This window comes from Mustela erminea, chromosome 9 (genome assembly GCF_009829155.1).
Source record: "Mustela erminea isolate mMusErm1 chromosome 9, mMusErm1.Pri, whole genome shotgun sequence".
NCBI classification, from domain to species: domain Eukaryota; kingdom Metazoa; phylum Chordata; class Mammalia; order Carnivora; family Mustelidae; genus Mustela; species Mustela erminea.
In genome coordinates, this window is record NC_045622.1 from 101,961,833 (window position 1) to 101,987,359 (window position 25,527).

Below are 25,527 nucleotides of genomic sequence, written 5' to 3' on the forward strand. Positions count from 1 at the left end.
ATGAAGAACAATACAGAGGTGACTGATTTCATCCTGCTGGGATTAACCACTGCCCCAGAATTGCAGAGTTCTCTCTTTGTAATGTTCACCCTCATTTACTTTGTCACTCTGGTTGGGAACTGGAGATGATCGTATTGATCTTGCTAAAGTCTCATCTCCACACTCCCATATCCATTTCCCTCAGTAACATATCTCTGGTGGATTTTTGTTATTCAACAGTCACTTCCAAGGTCATGGCTGGGCTCCTTATGGAAGACAAGGTCACCTCCTACCTTGCATTTGCTGTCCAGATGTTCTTTGTTGTAGTCTTTCCCATGGGGAAAATTACATTTTAGCCTCAATGGCTTAAGACTGCTACACAGCATTAAAAAACCACCATGACCACAGGTGTATGTGTTTGGCAATAGGCTGCTATGTCTATGGTTTTCTGATTGCTTCTTTTGATGTAGGAAACACATTCCATTTTCCTACTGTAAGTACCCCTCCTATCCATCACTTTTTTGGTGCTATTCCTGTACTCATGGTTCTCTCTTATTTGACAGACATGTCAGTGAGTTGATTCTTGTCTTTGTGACAATCTTCCACATCTTTTTTGCTTTTCTGGTTATCTTGATATCCTACCTGTTCATTTTCTTTAAAAAGTCTTTATTTATTTATTTGACAGACAGAGATCACAAGTAGGCAGAAAGGCAGGAAGAGAGAGAGATGAGGGAAGCAGGCTCCCTGCTGAGCAGAGAGCCCGATGGCCTTGACTCCAGGACCCTGAGATCATGACCTGAGCCGAAGGCAGAGGCTTTAACTCACCGAGCCACCCAGGTGCCCCTACCTGTTATTTTTATCACCATCCTGAAGATGCCTTTAGTGGAGGGATACCTGAAGGCTATATATATCCACTTGTGCCTCCCATCTTACTGCAGTGTCCGTCTTCTATAGGACAGTCATGTTCATGTACTCTATGGAAACAAACAAAATCACATCTGTTTTCTATACTATGGTCATCCCCATGCTAAATCCTGTGGTGTATAGCCTAAGACAAAGAAGTCAAGAATGTTTTCAAGAAGGTTGTTGAGAAGACAAAATCATCTCTAAGCTTAATCTTTTAGGGCTGTAAGATCCACATTGACCCAGTTTCATTCTTGTCAGATCTTCTTCATGCACTAACTCACAGTTTACAGCCCACACAGCATTTGTATTAGTAACATACTTTCCTCTTCAAAATTCTGTCATTGAAAAAGAAGATAGGGTGTCCAGTTGAGTAATATCTGGATGAGAATAACCATGAGGGCCTTAAATATTTAATGATGTTGTTTATGATGAACCTCATTAATTTTATGTGACTTATTCATATGTTCACATTTTCTGCACCATATTTAATGGAAGTATATATGGAAAACAGAGCTCAAACCCATGAAGACAAGTGTATGTAAAGACCCCATGTGTGCACATACAGACAAGACTGGGAAATTTGTTAAAGGAAGTAGCAGTGGTATCACTAGTTTTTAACTTAAAGGTTAAATTAATCTGGATCAGAATATAAATTAATGTCTAACATTTTAAAATTTAAATTCAATTGGCCAACTTATAGTACATCATTATTTCTCTAATTTAAAAAAATTTGCTTTATTTCCTTTAAAATTTAAATTCAATTGGCCAACTTATAGTACATCATTATTTCTCTAATTTAAAAAAAATCCTAAGTATACAAAATGAAGAAAAACACGAATGGAAAGAAAAAGAAAAACTTTTAAATAAAGACATATGCTTTCTCTTGGCATATTTCCTCAGAAATCCATAATATCTTAAAGGAGTTAATATCTTTGGCTTCAGTAAGTCATTTGTACAAAAAGTATGATCACATGATAACTTTTTAAAGTGAGAAGAAAGGGGGATCAATTGATAATAAAGCATAAAGACTACCAACTCTTCAAATGTGTAAGATAAATGCCCTAAGTAATGATCATGTTATCTATTTTTCTTTCTGGAAATGCTATAAGAAGGCGAGTGCTCCCCATGCAGGGACACGTTAGTTTCAGAGGAGCTACATTATGTCCTGCCATTCTCCTACTCCATCCCTCCTCTTCGCTCAAACTGAGTTCCCTGCTGTTCCTGGACAATCCAAACTCCCTCCTGCCTCAGGGTCTTTGTATTTGCTATTGCCAATGCTCAGAAAGATTTCTCACTTCCCTTAGGTCTTTGCTTAAATGTTAACATATCATAGTCACTCCACTCCCCATGGACACTGTTCCCAGCTTGCTTTAGTCTTTATAGTCCTGATCACTCCTCAACTCTTTCTGTTTATTTGTTAGCTTGTTTATTCATTTACCTATCTACCTAGAATATACACTGCACAAAAAGAGTGGCTTTGTCTACTTTACTAACAATGGTATCCCTAATAACTAAATTATGGTCTGGTTTGTACTAATTATTCAACAAGGACTAGTTAATGAATAAACTAATTGTTTGAGTCCAGCAGCAAATATACTTGAACACTGATAAATATACCAATTATCCATTATAATATTCTTTACAAAAGAATTCTAGAACATTTCATGAGACGTGGTTGGTTTTCTTCTATATTCTTTCACTTGGTATCTGAATTTCCTACTTTGGGACAAATTAATTTTTGGAAATTACACTATCAAGTGGGTCATATCAAACCATCTTAATTCTTTTCTATTAGGAATGTCTCATTAGATGGAAAACAATACATGAAATAAAGTCTATTTAGGACATCATTAACAGCCAAAATGGGACTACAGATTTCCTGATTCAATTTACAAAATTCCTTAGTAAATAATGATTATTCATCTATTTCCAGTGATTTCAAATACCCACTAAAAATGTAAGCAAGATAGCAAGCAATGTAAGATAATGTTTTACCACATTAAATGTAAACTACCTCAATGTGCTAATAACTCTGTATTTTATTTGACGTTCAGTTGAGCTCAATTTTATTATAAAGGTACCCAAAGGAATTTTTTTCCATGTGTTCTTTTCCTATCTTTATAAAATTAGAAGTACTTAACTTCTGAAGACTTGCAAAACTGTGCTTGAATGTCCTGAGAGGGTCATGCTGGTATTAGTGGGGATAGAGTGGTATCTATCACACAAATATCTGTGAAAAAAAAGTCTGTGAAAATGGTGGTTTCTCTTCTGGAACCATTTCTTAATTGTTATTTGAAATTTTTTTCTTTTTTTGCTTTATTTCCTTTAAGCATAGTTGATATTCATTGTCACATTAGTTTTAGGTGTACAACATCAGTGATTCAACCACTATATGTTATGCCATGCTCACAAGTGTAGGTCCCATCCAGCAGCATGCCATGCTATTACAATACCATTGCCTACATTCTCCATACTGTACATTCTCCATACTGTACCTTTTATTCTCATGACTTATTCATTCCGTATCTCCTGTATCTCCTACTCCCCTTCAACCATTTGCCCATCCCCCAAAGCTTCTTCCCTCTGGCAAGCATCAATTGTTCTTTGTATTTATATGTCTGATTCAGCTTTTGTTTGTTGATGATTTGCTTTGTTCTTTAGATTCCACATGTAAGTGAAATCATATGGTATTTGTCTTTTTCCAATTTATTTCACTTAACATAATACCCTATAGGCCCATCCTTGTTGTCACAAGTGGCAAGATCTCATCTTTTCTTATGGAGGAGTAATACTCCATTGTATGTATGTACAACACCTTCTTCATCCATTCTTTATTTTTTTTAAGATTTTATTTATTTATTTGACAGAGGGAGATCACAGGTAGGTAGAGAGGCAGGCAGAGAGAGAGAGAGAGAGAGAGGGAAGCAGGCTCCCCGCTGAGCAGAGAGCCCGATGTGGGACTCGATCCCAGGACCCTGAGATCATGACCTGAGCCAAAGGCAGCGGCTTAACCCACTGAGCCACCCAGGCGCCTCTCTTCTTCATCCATTCTTGTACAGATGGACACTTGGGGTACTTCCATATCTTGGCTATTGTAAATAATGCTGCAGTTAACATAGGGGTGCATATATTCTAATTAGTGTTATTTGCATAATTAGCATTAGTGTAATTAGCATATTTTCTAATTAGTGTTTTCATTTATTTGGGTAATAACTAGTAGTGGAATTATTAGACATATGGGAAATAAGAGAGCCTTCACGCACAATGCTTAGAACTGCAGTGGAGTGTTGGGGAGGACCAGGAGCAGACTTAGTAGCCCTGGGGCATAAAAAATAGACTTGGTTTAAAAGAGCAACTAGAATATAAAAGTTCTAGCTTTAGTGCCCTGCCAAAGCAGGGAAGCTACCAGAACTCTTGGTCAGAGGTCTGGTGAGTACAAGAGTTCACAATCCTCCTCCCTGCTGAGAGCACCAAAGGGCACAAGATCCTGATGCCACAGCAGGTCTATTCCTCAGTAGAACCTGAACCCACACCAGCCCTGGATGCCTGGGCTCAGGGAAGAAAAAAAAAATTCCTTTTAAAGGAGCAATTAGCATAAGAGAGAGCCAAACTAAACCTCCCACAAAGAACTAGGGAGCTGCTGAACTCTTGAGGTTGGAGCGGCTGGTGAGCACCATGTAATTAAGGTACCTTTAATTTTGAAAATAATTTCAGATTTTCAAAATATTTTCTGAGATATTATAGACAAGTCTTGCATACCTCTCACCCAGCTTCCCCTAGTGTTAACATCTTACTTTATCATAATACACTAGTCAAAACAAAGAAACCAGCATTGATACACTACTGGTCTCTAAACTTCAAGAACTCATTCAGATTATTATTTTCAACTTATGTCATTTTGCTCTTATAGGGTCCAATCCAGGATCCAACTCTGTATATATTGTCCTGTCTCCTTAGTCTTCTCTGATCTGTGACAGTGTCTCAGGCTTTCCTGGATTTTCACTATCTTAATAGCTTTGAGGGGTACTGCTCAGGTAGAAGGTATTTCAATTTAGATTTGTCTGATTTTGTTTGTCATGACTACACAAAGGTTTATTATTGAAAGAGAGAAGTGCTGTTCTTATCACGTCTGATCAGGAGACACATATTACCAACATGACTCATCACTGGGATCTTAACCTTAATCACCTAAACCAGATACATTTGCCAGGTGCTTCAATGTAATGCTACCTTTTCCCACTGTGCTGTGTATTTTAGAAATAAGTCACTAAGTGCAGGCCATACTCATGGTAAAAGGGACTATACTCCACCTCCTAAGAGAAGGCTAAATATATTATTTAGGATTTTTTAAAAAAATTATTTTTATTAACATATAATGTATCATTTGCCCCAGGGGTACAGGTCTGTGAATCATCAGGCTTACACATTTCACAGCAGTCACCATAGCACATACCGTCTCCAATGTCAAGGATTTTTTTATAAGGGAGATTTGTTTGTTTGTTTATATCAGCCTGTACTTAACATTTTTCTGCTTTATACTTTGGGGTACAATGTAGTCCTGTGTTATTTACTTTCTTGCTCAAATGGTTCCATCTTTGGGAGCACTTTCAGTTTTACTCTTGCTTCCTTTTGATATACACAACCCTCTTGTTCTCTGAACTCCTCCTTACTTTCTGGAACTACAAGATGCTCCAGGCTCCTCTTGCAGTATTCCTATCCTAACCCAGTAATCAGCTCTTTCTCCAAAGAGCCCATCTCACTCTCGGTTGTAACTCAACAGAATCCAAATCCTCCAGCCTTCTTTCTTTTAACTGGTAGATTAAATAACAGCTAGCTACAGGAGGCTGAGTACATTCCTAAATGGTTTTGAGGTGTCTTTGAGTAGGGACTGTGTGTGTGTGCTTAAGCTTTCTTTTTGTCCCTCAGTTCCTGTTCCAAACCCCTGTCTTCGTCTCACTTGTTCATCACATCAAGCACTATACCACCTTCTGTGTTTCTTCTTTTCCTGTCTCTACACTGCTTTTCCCCCAAGGTGCTTTTCCTCCCTCCTTCATTCTTCCAAAGAACTTGTTGCAATAATCTTGTACTCAGCAAAATGGAGGGGAAGTGACGCCAAGAACAAAGACTTGCTGCAAAGCAGACATTTGCTATAACTGATGCTCAGGTTCATGAAGCATCAACTGTTGTCAAAACATCTCTTTTCAGTCATCTCCTGAAACCCTGGCTTCCCATCATGTTGTTAAGCTCTGTTCATCTTTCTTCTCTAAGTTCAAAGTCTCAAAGCCCTATTCCCCTAGCTGTTCTGGGAAAAGACAACATACATTTATATCATCAGTAGTGCATGTTGGGAAAATAATTAGAAACACCGTAAAGCAAAGAATAATCATGGACTAGATTGTAGAGAATATACTTAATGAGATTTGTGCTCCCACCATCCAGCCCAAACCACTCAAAGTCACCCACCAACTTCCTATCACTATGGCCTATTTCCAGTTCTTAGTCTTACTATTGCTTAACCTACCAGTGGCTCTGACACATCCATTTCCTCTTAATGCATTTCTCATCACTTGGTTTCTAGAATGCCACTTACCTCCACTGGCTATTCATCTCTCTGATCTTTTATCAAGAAAGCTCCAGGTCTTAGAAGCTCAGGTTCAGTTACTAGCTATGTGGCAGTATCCTGCCTTTACCCAGAAAACACTTTTTTTTTTTCCCAGAGTATTGAGATTTTAGCAAAGCAACCTGTCTTTTAGACAGAGATTCAATTTTGAAGTTGATTTTTCCAGTTGTTTTTGTAGCCTTATGACTGAATCCTTGCCAATGGAATGTACTCAGAAGTCATACAGAAAATGACTATATCACTTTCTTGAAGAGACAATATTTTTCCTTCAACTTATCTGTTCCTCCTTTCCTCCAGACAGAAGAGCAATGATGAGGACAGGCTCAACACTCAACGCTATAGGAGATGGTAGAGAGAGGTTAGGTGGACTGAACCTGGCCCTGAATGACAAAGAACACACTGGCTAGCCAGACAGTTCATTTTCACATTGCTACATTCACTTCCACTATTTGAGAATAAATTGCTACGGTATTTAAGCCACTGTATTTTCACTTTCTTTGTTACAGAAGTTTAATCTAATTTCTAATTGTGGTAGATAAACTATGGGCACAAATTCTTTGCAGCTGTTCCCCTCAAGAGGTGGAGCCTTTCTTCATGCTTACATTGGGGCCAACTCTTTGACACCAATGATTAATATAATGTGGTAGAGAAAATGTTTGAGTCAGGAGTCTAGACTTCAAGAAACCATTCAATTTTACTTTCACACTGAAAACATGTAACAAAGTTGGTCCATCCTCTGGAGGATGGAAGAGCATCTGGAAAAGAGATGGACAGTAACCAAATCCAACAGTTAGAAATGTGAATAGAAATGTGAGTTAGAAATTTGAACCCTTCAGCCCAGCTGACCATGCAGAAGACATGCAACCTCATGAGTGAGCCCATATGAAAATAGCAAAGGAACTATCCCGCCAGCCACGGAATTATGAGAAATAATAAACTGTTGTTTTTGGAATTGTGATATTTTGCTACACAATAATAGATAAATGATTAACTATACAGCTATTATAATGTCTCTAATTGATCTATGGGTTGAACAGAATCTTCAGTTTCTTAGCAGTTTTCCTGAAAGCGCTATTCACCTCTTTATTCCTCAAACTATAGACAATGGGGTTCAACATGGGGACTATTATTGTATAGAACACAGATGCCATTTGATCATTGTCCATAGAATGACTAGAATTGGGTTGTAAGTACATGAATATGACAGTCCCGTAGAAGATGGTTACAGCAGTGAAGTGTGAGGCACAGGTAGAGAAGGCTTTTTTCCTTCCCTCAGCTGAGCGCATCCTCAGGATGGCAACGAAGATGAACAGATAGGAGGTCAAGATAACTATAAGGGCAAAACAGACATTGAAAGCTGCTAATATAAAGAGTACAATCTCATATATATAGATATCAGAGCAGGAGAGAGCCAGAATTGGGGGGATATCACAGAAAAAATGATGGACCACATTGGAATGGCAGAAGGAGAGGCAAAAGGTGAATCCAGTGTGGATAGCAGATTCAACAAAGCCCCAGGCATAGCAGCCTATTGCCATTTGAGCACACAAGCTCATGGTCATAGAAGTGGTATAATGTAAGGGTTTACATACTGCGGTATGCCGATCATAAGCCATGGCAGCTAACAGGAAACAGTCTACACTGGCAAAAGCCACAAAGAAGAACATCTGAGCAACACATCCACCATAGGAGATGACTTTATCTCCTGTGAGAAACCCAGCCATCACCTTGGGAGTAACAGCCGAGGAGTAAGCACAGTCCACCAGAGAGAGGTTACTGAGGAAAATATACATGGGAGTGTGGAGGCGAGAGTCCAACAGAATCAACGTGATCATCCCAAGATTTCCAATGAGAGTAGCAAGATAAATGAAAGTGAATGTTATGAAAAGAGGGACTTGCAGTTCTGGGCTGTCAGTCAGTCCCAAGAGCCTAAACTCATTCACCTCGGTGCTGTTCTCCATAGATACTATTTGAAACTATGGTTCACCTGTCAAAACCAGAAGGCAAAATGGATAAATTGCTTATGCATGGAAAGTGACCCAAATGTCATAAGTGCATCATGACACCATTACCAGTACAGGGTTCCCAGTAACCCAGAGACTGACGTCTTCTGACCTTCATCTTTCAATGTATAAGGGTACATACATACTTGTCAGTTCCTGACCCCACTGAGATATTCCAAATTACCACTCAGTTGTCTTCAAAATGACTATTGCTTTTTTTTATGTGGGTTGAAGTTTTCTGTGATCTTCATTTTATCACCTTGGAAAAGCAACATAAATGTTCCTGAGCTTTAATTTCTTTGCATGAAAAAATTAAGTGGGCACTGTGTTTCCTACTTTTACAATATTATAAGATTCTTACAGCAATTTTAAAAGGCACTTTGAAAACAACACAGGTATTTCCAAAGGCAGTATATTGTTATAGTGAAGATCATGGTCTCTGGGTGACCTGTCTGCATTCAAATCCTGGCATTTCCACTTGCAGGCTGGTAACTCTGGGTAAGTCACAGTCTTTCTATGTGTCAGTTTAAAACAGGTGACAATAATAGTACTTCACAAGGCTGTTTGGAGAATTTAATGAGTTGATATGTTTGAATCACCCAAAATACTGCTTAATAGCATATAATAAATCCTGTTTTATTATTATTAAATAAATATTATTAATAGTATATATAAGGTTGTTGGAAAAAATAACAAAAGAAACCCAACACAATTATTGGACCCATACTACTAAAGAAATTTATGTGGGTAGATGACCTCATAACTTAAATTTAAATATGTTTTAAAAAGCATACTATTTTTTAAAATATTAACAACAAAAAATTGGGAGTTGAGCATCAGGAATGATAATAGGTACAAATGTTGAGATGCCATCATTCATGGTCTGACTACAGCAAAAAAAATCTGTTGAAGGTTATACCAAATATTTCAGCCAACTGTATAATCTCATCGTAAAATAGCCTCTGCAATTCTCAGAATCCAGGCTACATATCTGGTTAACCCTGATGAAGTCTTCCACAAAGAATCCTTTAATGCCAGAATTATTCAGCCCTGGCTCTCTTTCCCTCACACTCCACATGTAGTCCATGAGTATATCTTGTTATCTCTATCTTCAAAATATAGCCCAAATTAATGTCCTTGTCACCAACTCTCGTGTACCTGCTCTAAGCCATGCCATCACTTAGGCCATGTGGGGTAAGAACTCAGTCCTGCAATGGGTCCCTGGAAAAGGTAAGAAGATAAAGTCTAGGCGAGATGCAGATACGGGAACTGAAAGATGGTGGGAACCAAGGAGTAGATACTGAAGATGCCAAAGTTTTGTCTTTTCAAGTAGTTGGTAAATCTGTCCCATAGGCCATGTCTTTTTAATGCTAACAATAATAATATTAGCAGAGCATCTGGGTGGCTCAGTCAGTTGAGCGTCAGACTCTTGGTTTCTGCTCAGGTCATGATCTCAGGGTTGTGATCTCAGGGTCATGTCTTGGGATCATGAGCTCAAGCCCTGTACCAGACTCCATGCTTAGCATGGAGTCTGCTTGAGATTCTCTTTCCCTCTCCCTCTGCTCTTCCCTACTGCTGCTCACTTGTGCTCTCTCTCACTCTCTCAAAATAAATAAACAGATCTTGGAAAAAAACCCAATAATACAAGCAGTAATGGGTAGCCAGGCATTATTGCTACTTACTCACAGAAGTCTACAGCCTTTGATAGAGAGTTTCTGCAAAGCCTGTGCTAAGATGTACATGAGACTATGCTTTAATAGCACAGGACCAGACACTTCAGAATGTGCTTCATTAACAGGCTCAATAAACAAATCATTCAGAGATTCACTCATTCATATATTCATTTATTCATCTGTTCACTCATTACTTCAATAAACATGGACGGAGTCCTCATCAGTTTCTAAGTGCTCTCCTAAGTGCAGGGATGTTAAATGATGAGAAAAATACTATCTTTATTATTTGAGAAAAATCACCATTTTCCTAATCAATAAAGGTTGCTGTAACATCTGAACTCTAGCTGAGCAGTCTGGAAGCATGAGAATATTAAAACCTGGGATATTAAACTCTGAAAAATCCATGGGAAGGTGTTGCCCTTGTAACTTCACTTAGCACATCTTCTGATACTACACTCTAAACAGAACAGAGAACTGAGCTATGTATTTACCTTGCCCTTCAAGGAAGGTGACACAATTTCATTTATGATCTACAAATTGCTAGTGCCACTCAAAAGAAAGAAAGTATCCCATTGATCTCCTTGCTTAATGTCTGGTCACAAAGCTTGAGGTTCTCTAGAGGAGGGGAGATACAAAGAAAAGGTAATTACTCAATGGGTATTATAAAACATTCTCCAACCTGTCACACAGAGATGCTGCCATGAGGAAAAACAAGAGAAAGATTCCGAATGGACTCTGGAAAGTGCTGAACCATTCCAAGAAAGAATCATCCTACCCACCAAGGACGACATTATAGCTCGGGATTTTTATCCTTGCTCACTTCACAGGCTCAGAGTACTAAGTCTGTGAAATAAGGTCACTTAGTAAAATGGACAACCTTTTACATGAAGATTCACAAAAAGAACACCAAAGAGCCTTTGACATACAGACTGGTCCCTCCAAAGTGATGTCAAATAGAGTCACGTTGGGATGTTAGAAGCTAATGATGGGGAACCAGAGGGATTTATACATACATGAAATCCTCGGTGGAATAGCTACCTAAGAGAGAGACCATAGCCTCTGAGTTCATTTACATTGGGAAGAAACAATTAGAGACCAATTTCAGTTTGTTAAGGCATAACACTGATGTATTTACATAACTTGGGATTTTTTCTTCTTGACAGTACAGATATCTTCAGAAGAGATTCAGCATTAACTTTTCCAGTGGCAGTGAGACAGAATCATGAGAAAGGTCATGAAAACCAGGCTGAAGCATTGTGAAAGTTGTGTTATCCCACAGCCACACGACCTCCTAAAATTCATGTGAAGAAGGTTACAGGTTATATAACCCCTCTGCACTTCAGTTCCCTCATTAGTAAAATGAAGACAATGAGAGTGACTGCTTCATACCGCTGTTATGAGAAACAAATAAATTAACATTTATATGCTTTTAAAACAAATCTGATATACAGTAAACTCTCACCAAACATTGTAAAAAATAATTGCAAAGTCTTACTTTTTTGTGAGAGAGCCTCCATTTGTTTCTGAAAGTGCCCACTGTCTCTAAAAGAAATAATTTATCCCCAGGGGGCCTTTAGGAGTCACTGTGACTCAGTTTCAGAGACCCAACCTAGTGTGGGAGGTGTATGTTTATAATTAACAAACTCTTCTCTTCTCTAGAGGAGGGGAGATACAAAGAAGTAAGTAATTCTTACTTCTCTTGAGAAGTAAGAATTCAAGTGAGAAAATAAGAATTCAAATACAAGCTGCTTAAATTGACAAAGCCGCGAAATAAGAATTCATCTGTAGCATATTTGGTTGGGCCCCTGACTTCCAGACTAAGCTGAACAACCCAGGGACTGAACAAAAAACATGGTCAATGTACTAGGAAGTGTTGTATTTGAGAGCAGTGATTACTATTATGCTTACCACGCTCCCAGCTCAGCAAGCAGCAAAAGAACGTATTTCAGCCAAAGGGATCCAATGAATACTTACAGAAGTTAGGATAGTTAGAATTTATTTGCAGTAGGTGTTAACGGCATATGACATTAGCAAGGGTCCAACGGTTGCTGTAGAGGGAGCCGTCAGTGATAGTGTCTGAATCAGAAATGGTGGATATGCCAGAGGTATTGTCTTAACAAACCTGTTTCAGGGATTTTGTCTTGCCTATGGTTCCTGCCTTCTGGCTTTCTTTGTTTAACACCAATTTTCTTAGCCTAAATGATCCCATTTTCTTTTCGGTTTTGTGAGCACTCCTTTATTCTTCTAATAAGTTTCTTTTCCACTTAAATTAGCCAGAGTTGATTTCTGTTGTGTACACCCAAGATCGCCTCTCTCCTCCAAATTATCACCCACATCTATGTGATAGGCCAGGGTGGTGACAGCGGAAGCAGTCTAACCATGAAAAGCAGACTGCCACTACCACTTTTGCTCAAAGTCCTGAGTGGTATTGTTTCAACTTTTAATTCCCAAATGGACATGACTAGACTCCTTGACACAACATTGCAAACATCAATAATCTTTTTTTTTTAAGATTTTTTAAAATTTATTCATTTGACAGAGAGAGTGAGATCACAAGTAGGCAGAAAGGCAGGCAGAGACGAGGGGTGGGCGGTGTTGGGGACGGGGAGCAGGGCGGAGCAAGTTCCCTCTTGAGCAAAGAGGCTGATGATGCGGGCCTTGATCCCAGGACCCTGAGACCATGATCTGAGCTGAAGGCAGAGGCTTAACCTACTAAACCACCCAGGCGCCCCCAAATGTCAAGAATCTTAAATTACAGATTTTATGTCTTAAATATGGGAAAGGCTGACATGCTTTTTTTTCCCCTCCTTACTCACATCTTGGCCTACTTACTTATCAGCAGGTTTCCAAATCCAGTAAAATGTAAATATAATTTATAATAATTTATTTTACTAAGAAAATGACAAAAAAAAAAGCCAAAGCATAGAGATTACCCAAATCCTAACACCAGATAAGATAAATGCATTACTACTAAGGAAAGCTACAAGCAAACATTTCTCATGAACATAGATACAAAAATCCTCAGCAAAACATTACCAAACAAAATCCAGCAGTGTATAAAAGAATGATACACAATGACTAAGTGGCAATTATTCCAGGCATGCAAGCCTGCGCCAACATTTGAAAATCAATCTATGTAATCGATTAAACATGATCATATCACTTGCTTCCAAAAAAGCAGCTGACAAAATCCAATATAGATTCACGGTAAAAACTGTCATTGAGCTAGCACTAGAGGAAAAGAAGTTTCAGAGAAAGTGGGGGAGGCTGGAAAGAACAAAATTAGAGTCAGAAATATTTAGTTTATTACAGAGATAGATTGGTAGATATAGAAATAAGCATAAATGTGTGTATGTATATTTCCTAGTTTTGTTTTCTAATATCATCTGGAAATGACAGCCAAGTAGCAATGAGCCTACCCAGCTCCTAGATCTTGTATCTAAATAGTATTCTCTACTAGATGGAGAAATAACTGATTCTAGAACTGTAAAGGGTCCACGCAAGATGAGTCTGAGCATCTTGTAATGCTCCAACACAAAGAATTGTTACATGTCAAAAGGAAATGAGACAAACTCAAAGAGCACCCAATGACCAGACACGGAACCATTTGAGCAAATAAATAACATAATATCCAGCAAATAAATAACATAATATCCAGTTATAACCCAAAATATACAATAAATGTGATATAAACTGATATAAACAAATGATTGAAGAAATAAGTAAATGGTGAAAAGAGACAGATTGTCCCTTCAGAAGAATTCTACATTATTTATTTATATGTTCCTTCTACTCCCAGAGGTGGACCTTAGTCTCTGCTGCCTGGAGTCTAAGGTAGTTTTATTCAGGTATTTAGAAAAAATAGAATATAAAGGGAGAACATAGCTTCACTCGGGACAACATGGCAAAGCTATCTTGGCCAGGTGACCCAAGGTTATCACAGTACCAAATTATGCTGTGAACGTGTCCCCCTGATAAAACATGATGAAAAGGGAACTTCTTGTTCCTGACAGAAAACACATATCCCTTACTTAACTGTGACCCAAAAAACCCCAGACAGCTGCATATTGAAGCCATTCTACAAAATATCTGACTAGTACTCTCAAAACTGTCCAAGTCCCAAGAGACAAGGAAAGACTGAGACACTGTTATAGGAAACCAAGGAGCCATGACAACTCAATTCAGTGTTGTTCCTGAATTGTAGCCTGAAAGAGAAAAGGACATTACTGGGAAAAAATGATAAAATCCAAGTAAAATCTAAAGTTTAGACAACAGTGATGTTGAGGTTGGCATCTTAGCTTTGACAAAGGTACCATGTTAAAGTAATACATTAATAATAGGGTAAAGTAGGGCAGGAGTATAAGGAAACTGAAAGTAATATCTTTGTAAGTTTTTGAAAATTTAGAACATTCTAGAACTTAAAAAATATTTAAAACGATAATAATAAAATGGCTCCAGCAGAAGAAACGTCACCATTTCTATAGACTTTAGAGCCAGAAGGGAATGCTTGCTAGTATCCCACTAATATATGCTACTAGTAAGAAAAACTGATACTCTTCATGTTAGTGTCTGCATGACTGCCTTAAGGCATTCAAGCACAGTTTTATAAATCTTGAGATGTTGAATGCTTCTGATTGTATAGAGATAGAAAGAAAAGACACAGATACAAATACCCTTGGGTAGTTTTATTATAGCTAACAGAACTAAATTCAAATGATAATTGGTTTCTCTCACACCAGGATACTGAATGCAGGTTATGTTTACATTCAATATAAATGTTTAGAATCATTGAAGTTAATTGTACATTCAGCATATATGAAGCAATTTTCCAAATCGAATCAGATATTAAACTTTTAATAGTTTCCTCATTTAGGTCTTTTTACAATTTACTAAATAGATTCCATTTGGTTGTGTGACTTGCCACTTAATGAGACAATTCCTAAGGGAAAAATAGGAGATGGTTTCAGATGACCCATTGGATGGCGTGGGTTCCAAAAGATCATTGCATCTAAAATTGAGAGTCCAAACACTGAGATTGCAAATAAAAATATTCCACAAAGGAGAAAAGCAGTCATATCTTTTGAAACATTCTACATTATATTTAGAAGGATTGTTTATTAGTGGTGTGATAGAACTATCAGTGGCTCAAAGATCCAACATATTAACATAGTCTATTCATGACAGAGTCACTTCATTCATTCCAAAAAAGAATCCTGAACCAGATATTCTGCTAGGTATTGGGAATAGAGTTGTGAACACAGCAGATGAAACTGTAGTTCTTGCAGAGTTTACATTCTGGTTAGCAGATATAGATGAACAGGTGAACATAAAACTAAGTGAATGTTAATAAGAACAATGAAAAAAGGAGCAGGCTGGGGTGAGGAGATCCATGAGGAATGAAGTGACCATTTTATAAGGGGAGTCATACCTATAGGACATGTAACATCTAGGGAGAGTCCTGAGGAAGCAAGGGAACATTCCAAGGAAAAGAAACAGCAGGAGCAAAGGTCCTGAGGTAGGGGCATGCTTGGAGTTGTGAAGAAACAAGGAAGTCATTGTGAATGATGTGGATGGAGTCTGTGACTGGGAGAGTGACGGCGGATGGTTCAGACCAACTAGGGTATAAGTAAATGAGGGACAATTACCATTTCAAAGCATTTATAGACAGAAAAAATGTGTGTTTGTTATTCTTCTTAGTGCATTATTTTTACTCAATGAAAGGAGTTGGTATTCATGTACACATAAATGGAAAAAGAGCTGTATTATCTCTCTAGTTTTCTTCTACTCTGGTCACTTTATCTTGAGAATTATCATGTGCACCTGCTGCTTCTACGTAATGGCTCAGTCAAGGTGGAATTCATTTAAGTGCTATACTTACGTAACTTTCCATAGAACATACTGACTAATACACATTCATTAAAAAAATACTCGAATACTTTTTTTTACATTTGGGACTCTTAGAACCGTTTTTCAAATAAACATATAACCATGATTTGACATAAGTTCATATTCTGATACCTCAACTGATTTGTTATGTTTTTCATCAAACATTAGCCACACTATATTTACTTCTTTGACAAGTTTCCTACTCCTACATGTACGTGTATGGATGGAACTTTGCAGTACTTTTATTCACAGGCTTGTGTGCCCCCTGATTCTCATGTAGGTTTATATTGCATGTGACGGAGAAAATGCATGTCCTATCCACTTTAATTATGTTCAGAAGCTAGGTGGGGATTAATGTTAAATATTTGTGGAATTGAGTTGTAGACATTTAGCAGTATTTCCCATCATATATCCATCTACTTCTTGCCAGCAGCCTTCAGACTGTCTTATGGGAATCTCTTTATATTCGTTGGTGTAAATAATACTAGCTGCTAGACAAGGAAACTCCCAAATCACCGTGGCTTAACCAGAGAGACTTTCCTTGCCCACAAACAGTTCGGTTAGTTGTTCTATACGACCTGGATTCTCTATCTGTTAGGTGACAGTGGAAGAGAGAATAAGCAGAGGGTCACCTGGGAGGTTTCACGGGCCAGACTTAGAAGTGGCCCATGTAACTTACACTCATTTTCACCGACAAGAATAAAATGATGCGACTTTCACTAATTGCATGCAGACTGAGAAATTAAGTACAGCTATGTGCTTAAAAGGAAAAAGAAAATAGTTTGGCACAGAAAGAACAAGTGACTTCTTTTTTTTTATGTTCATCAAATATCCATTTGACTCCCCCTGCTCCCACAGACTATATTATCTGATTCCACTAGGGAGACAACCTAAATCCCAACTAATCAGTATAACGGCTCAATGCCCAGGATACCAAAGGGGTTCAATGGTTTTCTCCATTCAGTTCAGATGTGACTCCTCATGATCCAGGAACTTACAAACTAAACAAACAAACAAAAACCAAACAGCTTATCTCACATCATACTCAGTATATGACAGACAGGATGAATACAGGTGGAAAAAAAAAGTTCCCTTTTATGAAAGAACAGAGATACAATGGTCACTTTTGAAATCTTGCTAAGTCAGCCTTATGAAGATGCTCCCCCACTCTTAACCTTGACAATGGAGATCTTTCTTTATGAGATCCTGTTTTGTTTTGTTTTCTGGGAGAGTTCTACTTTCCATTGTTTTTCCTGGCCCCTAGTCCTGTTGGATTTTTCTTTTCTTTCTTTCTTTCTTTCTTTCTTTCTTTCTTTCTTTCTATTCAGCATAACAGTATTCATTATTTTTGCACCATACCCAGTTCTCCATGTGATCCACGCCCTCTCTAATACCCACCACCTGGTTCCCCCAACCTCCCACCCCTCGCCCCTTCAAAACCCTCAGATTGTTTTTCAGAGTCCATAGTCTCTCATGGTTCACCTCCCCTTCCAATTTCCCCCAACTCCCTTCTCCTCTCTAACTCCCCTTGTCCTCTATGCTATTTGTTATGTTCCACAAATAAGTGAAACCATATGATAATTGACTCTCTCTGCTTGACTTATTTCACTCAGCATAATCTCTTCCAGTCCCGTCCATGTTGATACAAAAGTTGGGTATTCATCTTTTCTGATGGAGGCATAATACTCCATAGTGTATATGGACCACAGCTTCCTTATCCATTCGTCCGTTGAAGGGCATCTTGGTTCTTTCCACAGTTTGGCAACCGTGGCCATTGCTGCTATAAACATTGGGGTACAGATGGCCCTTCTTTTCACGACATCTGTATCTTTGGGGTAAATACCCAGGAGTGCAATGGCAGGGTCATAGGGAAGTTCTATTTTTAATTTCTTGAGGAATCTCCACACTGTTCTCCAAAGAGGCTGCACCAACTTGCATTCCCAACAACCGTGTAAGAGGGTTCCCCTTTCTCCACATCCCCTCCAACACATGTTGTTTCCTGTCTTCTAATTTTGGCCATTCTAAGTGGTGTAAGATGATATCTCAATGTGGGTTTAATTTGAATCTCCCCGATGACTAGTGATGATGAACATTTTTTCATGTGTCTGATAGCCATTTGTATCTCTTTATTGGAGAAGTGTCTGTCCATATCTTCCGCCCATTTTTTGATATGTTTGCCTGTTTCGTGTGTGTTGAGTTTGAGGAGTTCTTTATAGATCCTGGATATCAACCTTATGTCTGTACTGTCATTTGCAAATATCTTCTCCCATTCCGTGGGTTGTCTTTTTGTTTTCTTGACTGTTTTCTTTGCTGTGCAGAAGCTTTTGATTTTGACGAAGTCCCAAAAGTTTATTTTCGCTTTTGTTTCCTTTGCCTTTGGAGACATATCTTGAAAGAAGTTGCTGTGGCTGATATCGAAGAGATTACTGCCTATGTTCTCCTCTAGGATTCTGATGGATTCCTGTCTCACATTGAGGTCTTTTATCCATTTTGAGTTTATCTTTGTGTACAGTGTAAGAGAATGGTCCAGTTTCATTCTTTTACATATTGCTGTCCAGTTTTCCCAGCACCATTTATTGAAGAGACTGTCTTTTTTCCACTGTATATTTTTTCCTGTTTTGCCAAAGATTATTTGACCATAGAGTTGAGGGTCCATATCTGGGCTCTCTACTCTGTTCCACTGGTCTATGTATCTGTTTTTATGCCAGTACCATGCTGTCTTGGTGATCACAGCTTTGTAGTAAAGCTTGAAATCAGGTAACGTGATGCCCCCAGTTTTATTTTTGTTTTTCAACATTTCCTTAGCGATTCGGGGTCTCTTCTGATTCCATACAAATTTTAGGATTATTTGCTCTAGCTCTTTGAAGAATACCAGTGGAATTTTGATCGGAATAGCATTAAAAGTATAGATTGCTCTAGGCAGTATAGACATTTTAACAATGTTTATTCTTCCGACCCAAGGGCATGGAATGGTCTTCCATCTTTTTGTGTCTTCTTCAATTTCTTTCATGAGCGTTCAACATAGTATTAGAAGTCCTAGCAACAGCAATTAGACAACAAAGAGAAATAAAAGGTATCCAAATTGGCAATGAAGAAGTCAAACTCTCTCTCTTCGCAGATGACATGATTCTTTATATGGAAAACCCAAAAGACTCCACCCCCAAACTACTAGAACTCATAGAGCAATGCAGTAACATGGCAGGATACAAAGTCATTGTACAGAAATCATTGGCTTTCTTATACACTAACAATGAAAATACAGAAAGGGAAATTAGAGAATAAATTCCATTTACTATAGCACCAAGAACCATAAGATGCCTGGGTATAAACCTAACCGAAGAGGTAAAGGATCTGTACTCGAGGAACTACAGAACACTCATGAAAGAAAATGAAGAAGACACAAAAAGATGGAAGACCATTCCATGCTCTTGGATTTTTTTTCTTATCCATTATTCTTTAAGATCATTTCTGAAGTGTATCAAAGACAAAATGAAATCTAAGACAAAATTAACAGGCTCGTTTTGCTTTGCTTTGTTTTGCCTTGTTCTACTTTGTGTCAGCAAGGGAAACCATCCTCTATTCTGAGTTTTAGCAAGGGTTATAAAAATGTTATAAAGGAAAGAAGTTTTATAGATTAAAAAGAATAAATACTGAGATGTATAAAATTGACAAGCATGTTATAAAGATGGGATTTTTGGAAAAGGAGACTTTCTAATTGTTTTTCAGGTACCTTTGATGGGCCTTGGTTTGTTGCAGAGTTCAAGTGAGCAGTTCTGGGACAGTTCAAAAGAGAAAGGACTGTCCGTGGCTAGGGACCTGGGGTATTAGAGTCTGGCCATGTCCGAGAACAAGTCGGGGATAAAATGAATGCTATTGTGTAATGTTCTTACGGGAAGCTGATGGCCACATCAGGCAGTTTAAGTGGGGGATTATGAGCTCTTTGAGGAATATTCAGTTTTTATAGCTTCTGCACACACAATTTTAATTCTAGAGTTTTGTTTTCTTTGTTTTGCTTTGATTTTACTCAGCCAATGCTCATAGCTTTCTTGCTAATGCAATTCCCTCAATAACCTGAAGATGTGTTTTCAATTTCTACTACTAGATCCAATATTGGTTACTAAATCTAAATTTTCTTCCTCCCTCCTACCTTCCCTCCCTCTCTCCCTTCCTTTTAAAGATTTTGTTTACTTATTTGAGAGACAGTGTGTGAGAGATAGAGCACAAGTTGGGGGTGCAGAGGGATAGGGAGAAGCAGACTCCCTACTGAACAAGGAGCCCAATGTGGGGCTAGGTCCCAGAACCCTGGGATCATGACCTGAGCCGAAAGCAGATGCTTAACCTAATGAGCCACCCAGGCATCCTCTCAATTTTTTTCTTTTATGTAACTACTTCATCATCTTTTTCTCCTTACCCCCATGACCTTCTCTTTTACTCATACACTGATTTTAGAACATCACCCAAAACAATGGCATAAAACAATACCATTTTTATTTCCTTACGTAGTATCATGGGTAGGATATAGGAACAAATGGGACATCAGAAGAAAAACTAGTGAAATCTAAGTAAGTATGAGATTCAGTAAATAACAATGTATAAATGTTGGGCTCTTTGTATTGACATGTGTACCAAGGTAATATAGATGATAACATCAGGGTAAACTGGGTAAGGAGTATATGGGAACTCTAATACAGTCTTTGCAGATTTTCTATAAGCCTAAAACTATTCCAAAATTATTTTTAAGATTTTATTTATTTATTTGACAGACAGAGATCACAGAGAGAGAGGAAGGGAAGCAGGCTCCCTGCCGAGCAGAGAGCCCAATGCGGGGCTCGAGCCCAGGACCCTGGGATCATGATCTGAGCCAAATGCAGAGAGGCTTTAACTCACTGAGCCACCCAGGTGCCCCCCAAAAGTTTTCATTAAATGTAATTTCTTATTAGGGGTATTACTTTCCAACCGGCCACCTCTGGTGGCTCCCTCCCTCTTTTATTTAAAACCACATTGAGATATCATCTTACACAACTTAGAATGGCCAAAACTAGCAAGACAGGAAGCAACATGTGTTGGAGGGGATGTGGAGAAAGGGGAACCCTCTTACACGGTTGTTGGGAATGCAAGTTGGTGCAGCCTCTTTGGAGAACAGTGTGGAGATTCCTCAAGAAATTAAAAATAGAACTTCCCTATGACCCTGCCATTGCACTCCTGGGTATTTACCCCAAAGATACAGATGTCGTGAAAAGAAGGGCCATCTGTACCCCAATGTTTATAGCAGCAATGGCCACAGTTGCCAAACTATGGAAAGAACCAAGATGCCCTTCAACGGACGAATGGATAAGGAAGATGTGGTCCATATACATTATGGAGTATTATGCCTCCATCAGAAAGGAGGAATACCCAACTTTTGTATCCACATGGACAGGACTGGAAGAGATTATGCTGAGTGAAATAAGTCAAGCAGAGAGAGTCAATTATCATATGGTTTCACTTATTCGTGGAGCATAACAAATATCATGGTGGACATGGAGAGTTAGGAGAAGGGAGTTGGGGGAAATTGGAAGGGGTGGTGAACCATGAGAGACTATGGACTCTGAAAAACAATCTGAGGGGTTTTAAGTAGAGGGGTGGGAGGTTGGGGGACCAGGGTGTGGGTATTAGAGAGGGCACGGATTGCATGGAGCACTGGGTGTGGTACAAAAACAATGAATACTGTTATGCTGAAAACAAATAAAAAATAAATTTATAAAAATGTAATTTCTTAAATGATTCCAGCAGATGATACATCACCATCATCAAAGATCTAGAGCCAAAAGAACATTTACATTATAACCCCCTGCCTGTGCTAGTGTCAGCACACTCGAACACAGTTTGTTTGTTTGTTTGGTTGGTTGGTTTTGATTTTGTTTTGTTTTGTTTTGTTTTGTTTTTTAGAGCAAGGAATGGAGGAGGGGCAGAGAGAGAGGGAGAAAGAGAATCTCAAGCAGGATCCATGCCCAGCCCAATGTGCGGCTCCACATCACGACCTTGAGATCATGACCTGAGCGGAAACCAATAGTCACCCACTTAACTGAATGAGCCACCCACGTAGACTCCAACAGAACCAATACAATCACCCCCAGATTTCCAACTAGGGTGAAAAGGTGGGAGAGGATGAATGTCAATAATGAGTGAGACTTGCAGTTCTGGGGCATCTGCATGTCCTAGAAGGATGAACTCAGTCACTTCTGTGCTCTTCTCTGTGGATGTCAGTAGGGAATCACAGGATGCCCAGTAGTGATGAGAAGTAAAGGAACAGAGTGTTAAATGGAAAAGAAAATAGAGTGAAGTTGAACTGTGTAAATACTCTGTGGGTTGTTTCAATCATGGCAATAATTTGTTCTTCAAATCTAAAACACACACAAGGCAAAACCACTAGTCATTATGCTCATTTATTTTGTGAGGGAAATTAGGCTCAAAAAGGTTGTGTAATTTGTCCAAGCTTACCCAAACATTAACTGCAGAATCAAGCTGTGTACCCAGGCAGAGGATTCCAGAATCCCATGACAGTAACTGAAATTTGAATTGAATTGAATTAATTCTATTCACATGATGCCACTGACTCCATCAGACCCATCTTAATGTTAGTTGCCAGGAGTACTGAAATGACGAAGATGCTACTCCTGGATCTGGGACTTGCAATAGGGTGACAGAAGCAGAGAGGTAGAGCAGATGCAGTGGGGGAGCTGCAGCTGCAGACATGGATCACCAGCAAAGACAGTACTAAAGAGAAGGTAATGCACTAAGCACAAGAGCTCAAGCTCTGGGAAAGGGGACATGTGTGCTCAAATTGTACCCTAACATTTACTATCTGGGAGAGACTGTCCCACTCTGAGCCTCAGTTTTTTCATCTCTAAAAATGGAGCAGTAACATGAAGGAGCAATTGTTAGAGTTTATAAAATAATGTGTGAAAAACAGTAGTTATAAATCTCATAAGTGTTGGTTCTAATGTCATGAAATGGCAGTCTCTGTCTTGGTTGGATAAAGGTGGGAAGCCATATCCAGTTTCTAGGTTATGGATTAGTTTTGAAGTCTGAGAGCCTCACACTGGTTTGTCTTTCCCCACACACCACATCCACTCAGATCTTCTGAGCCCCCCCACCCCATGTGTCTCACTCTCTTTTTCCTCTGACCATATCATTGGCCATACCAGCCATTTGTTCAGTTTCTTCCTTGAGATCCATATTTTTACCTTGGGTTGAAACAATTTCCTTCTGTTTTGAACTCACTCTTACTCTCATTACTCTAACTCCCTAAACTGGATGACAAAGATCCAGGATTGAAATCTCTTGTCCCTGGGTTTGACTCTAGCTTTCAGATCTGCCTTTGAGATGAGCTCCATGCTGCGATTTTTCTCATTTTTAAAAAGATTTTATTTATTTCTTTGACAGAGACAGATCAGAAGTAGGCAGAGAGGAAGGCAGAGAAAGGAGGAAGCAGGCTCCCTGCTGAGCAGAGAGCCTGATGTGGAACTCGATCCCAGGGCCCTGATCATGACCTGAGCTGAAGGCAGAGGCTTTAACCCACTGAGCCACCCAGGCACCCCTGATTTTTCTCATTTGAACCTATTTAAACCTATGCCACAGCTTTCCCTCACTGGTAACCACTCTACCATCTGAAGGGTATCACAACTTCCCCTTTCATACCCAGTTCCTAAAGACATTTGTGTTTGTTCACTTTGACAAACATTTTTTTTTAGCAAATACTATGTTCTATAACCTCTGATAAGAGCACTCTGAGTGTGGGTGTGTATTTTTTCTTCATCTTCATGATTTTATAAAAATAGCTTATAAATTGACAAGTATAACCTTAAAAGTTATAGCATCCTACAACTTTATCCTACAATGTTATAAGATATAGAGTATTACTATCTACACTTGTGATCAAAGAAATGAGAATTTGAGAAGTTAGGTGAGTTTACAGAAGACTACTCTACACCTAGCAAGAAATAAACCCAAGATTCATATCCAGATGAGAATGATCATAAGCCTGGGCCTTTAGCCACTACACTTTCAGCTTTTTCATGTGCGTCAGAAATATGAGTGAGGTTAGAGAGGAAAAGAAGGTTGAACTAGCGTACGGAACTTTATAATCATGAAGATCCTCTTGGAGACTAAAGAAATATCATATCACCCTGTTCTACTTAACTTCCCTTCTATAACAGACCTATAATTAGTAAACAGAAAGAAATTACTACCTATTTCATTGGAGCATAAGATAACCTCTGTTTCTTTCTTTTTTTTTTAAGATTTTATTTATTTATTTGACAGAGAGAGATTGTGAGGGGGGAATACAAGCATAGGGGATTGGGGAGAGGGAGAAGCAGGCTTCCTGCTGAGCAGAGAGCCTGATGTGGGACTCAATGTGGGGCTCAATCCTAGGACCCCAGGATCATGACCTGAGTGGAAGGCAGATGCTTAATGACTGAGCCACACAGGGAGCCCTGCCATCTGTTTCTTGTTGCTGTTCATCCTCTTTAGGAAAGCAATATATTGTTTCCTAAATATCACTAAACTCCTTTTTTTGAATAATGATGTACACTTGGGCATTTAAGACCTGCTCTACCTCACTGTTTCAGAAAAATACTCACCGCACCCATTACTTTGCTAAAATAATTCATGGCAGACACAGCTTCCCAAATGTTCTTGCATGAATTATACTTCTCAGTGAAAATGTCTAGAATATGTAGAATCTTACCTTGCTCCTTGACCAAAAGGGAAAGCCCCCACAAATTTTGTCTCTGGTATCAGAACTTCTGCCAGGGTAGAATGTGTATATCCTACTGAAGACTCCCTCTCTAGTACTGGTAAAAAGGCTTCAAGATCTCTGAAGCATGGAAGAATGGAGGAAAAATCACTGATGTGGAGCTAGGAACACGGTCCAAGTCCCACATCTCCCATGTATTCTTCATGATCCCCTGGAAGAGTCACTTACCCCTGTCAAGCTCAGTTCCTGATAAGTGAAGTGAATCCAATAAAAGTGCATCTCCTGCACACCTTAACAGAATTCTGTGTGAATAGCTGATGAGGGGATCTATAAACCAAGCTGATAAGGGGATTATCATTTTAACTTGAATCAGTATAATTCTTATCTTGCAGTGGGTTTTTTGGTGTTTTGTTTTGTTTTGTTTATTTAGCTGTGGTTGCAGCCTGGAAACAAATCCTGTTTGGAGGAAGACAGCAGGGATACTAGAAACAACGAGCTTTCAGATGAATATGCAAAAGAACAAAAGTGTTCTGCACACAGGCAGGTCCTCTAAAATGATGTCAAATGGAGTGATTTGGGGATTCCCAAGGTTAATGAATGGGAATCAGGAGAAAGTTAAAAAGAAAGAAAGAAAGAAAGAAGAAAGGAAGGTAGGAAGGAAGAGAAAGAAAGAAAGAGAGAGAGAGAGAGGGAGGGAGGAAGGAAGGAAAGAAGGAACAA

General features: G+C 38.8%; 1 protein-coding gene and 1 pseudogene across 1 annotated transcript; one reads left to right on the top strand and one right to left on the bottom strand.

Moving 5' to 3' along the window:
* Nucleotides 1-1,103, top strand: LOC116600067 (annotated as a pseudogene).
* Nucleotides 1,104-7,527: 6,424 nt separating this feature from the next.
* LOC116599963 (olfactory receptor 5B12-like) lies at nucleotides 7,528-8,469 on the bottom strand. The gene has a single exon (XM_032359897.1). It carries the CDS (start codon nucleotides 8,464-8,466, stop codon nucleotides 7,528-7,530), a length of 939 nt encoding a protein of 312 aa, XP_032215788.1. The 5' UTR covers nucleotides 8,467-8,469.
* Between the last annotated feature and the right edge of the window lie 17,058 nt (nucleotides 8,470-25,527).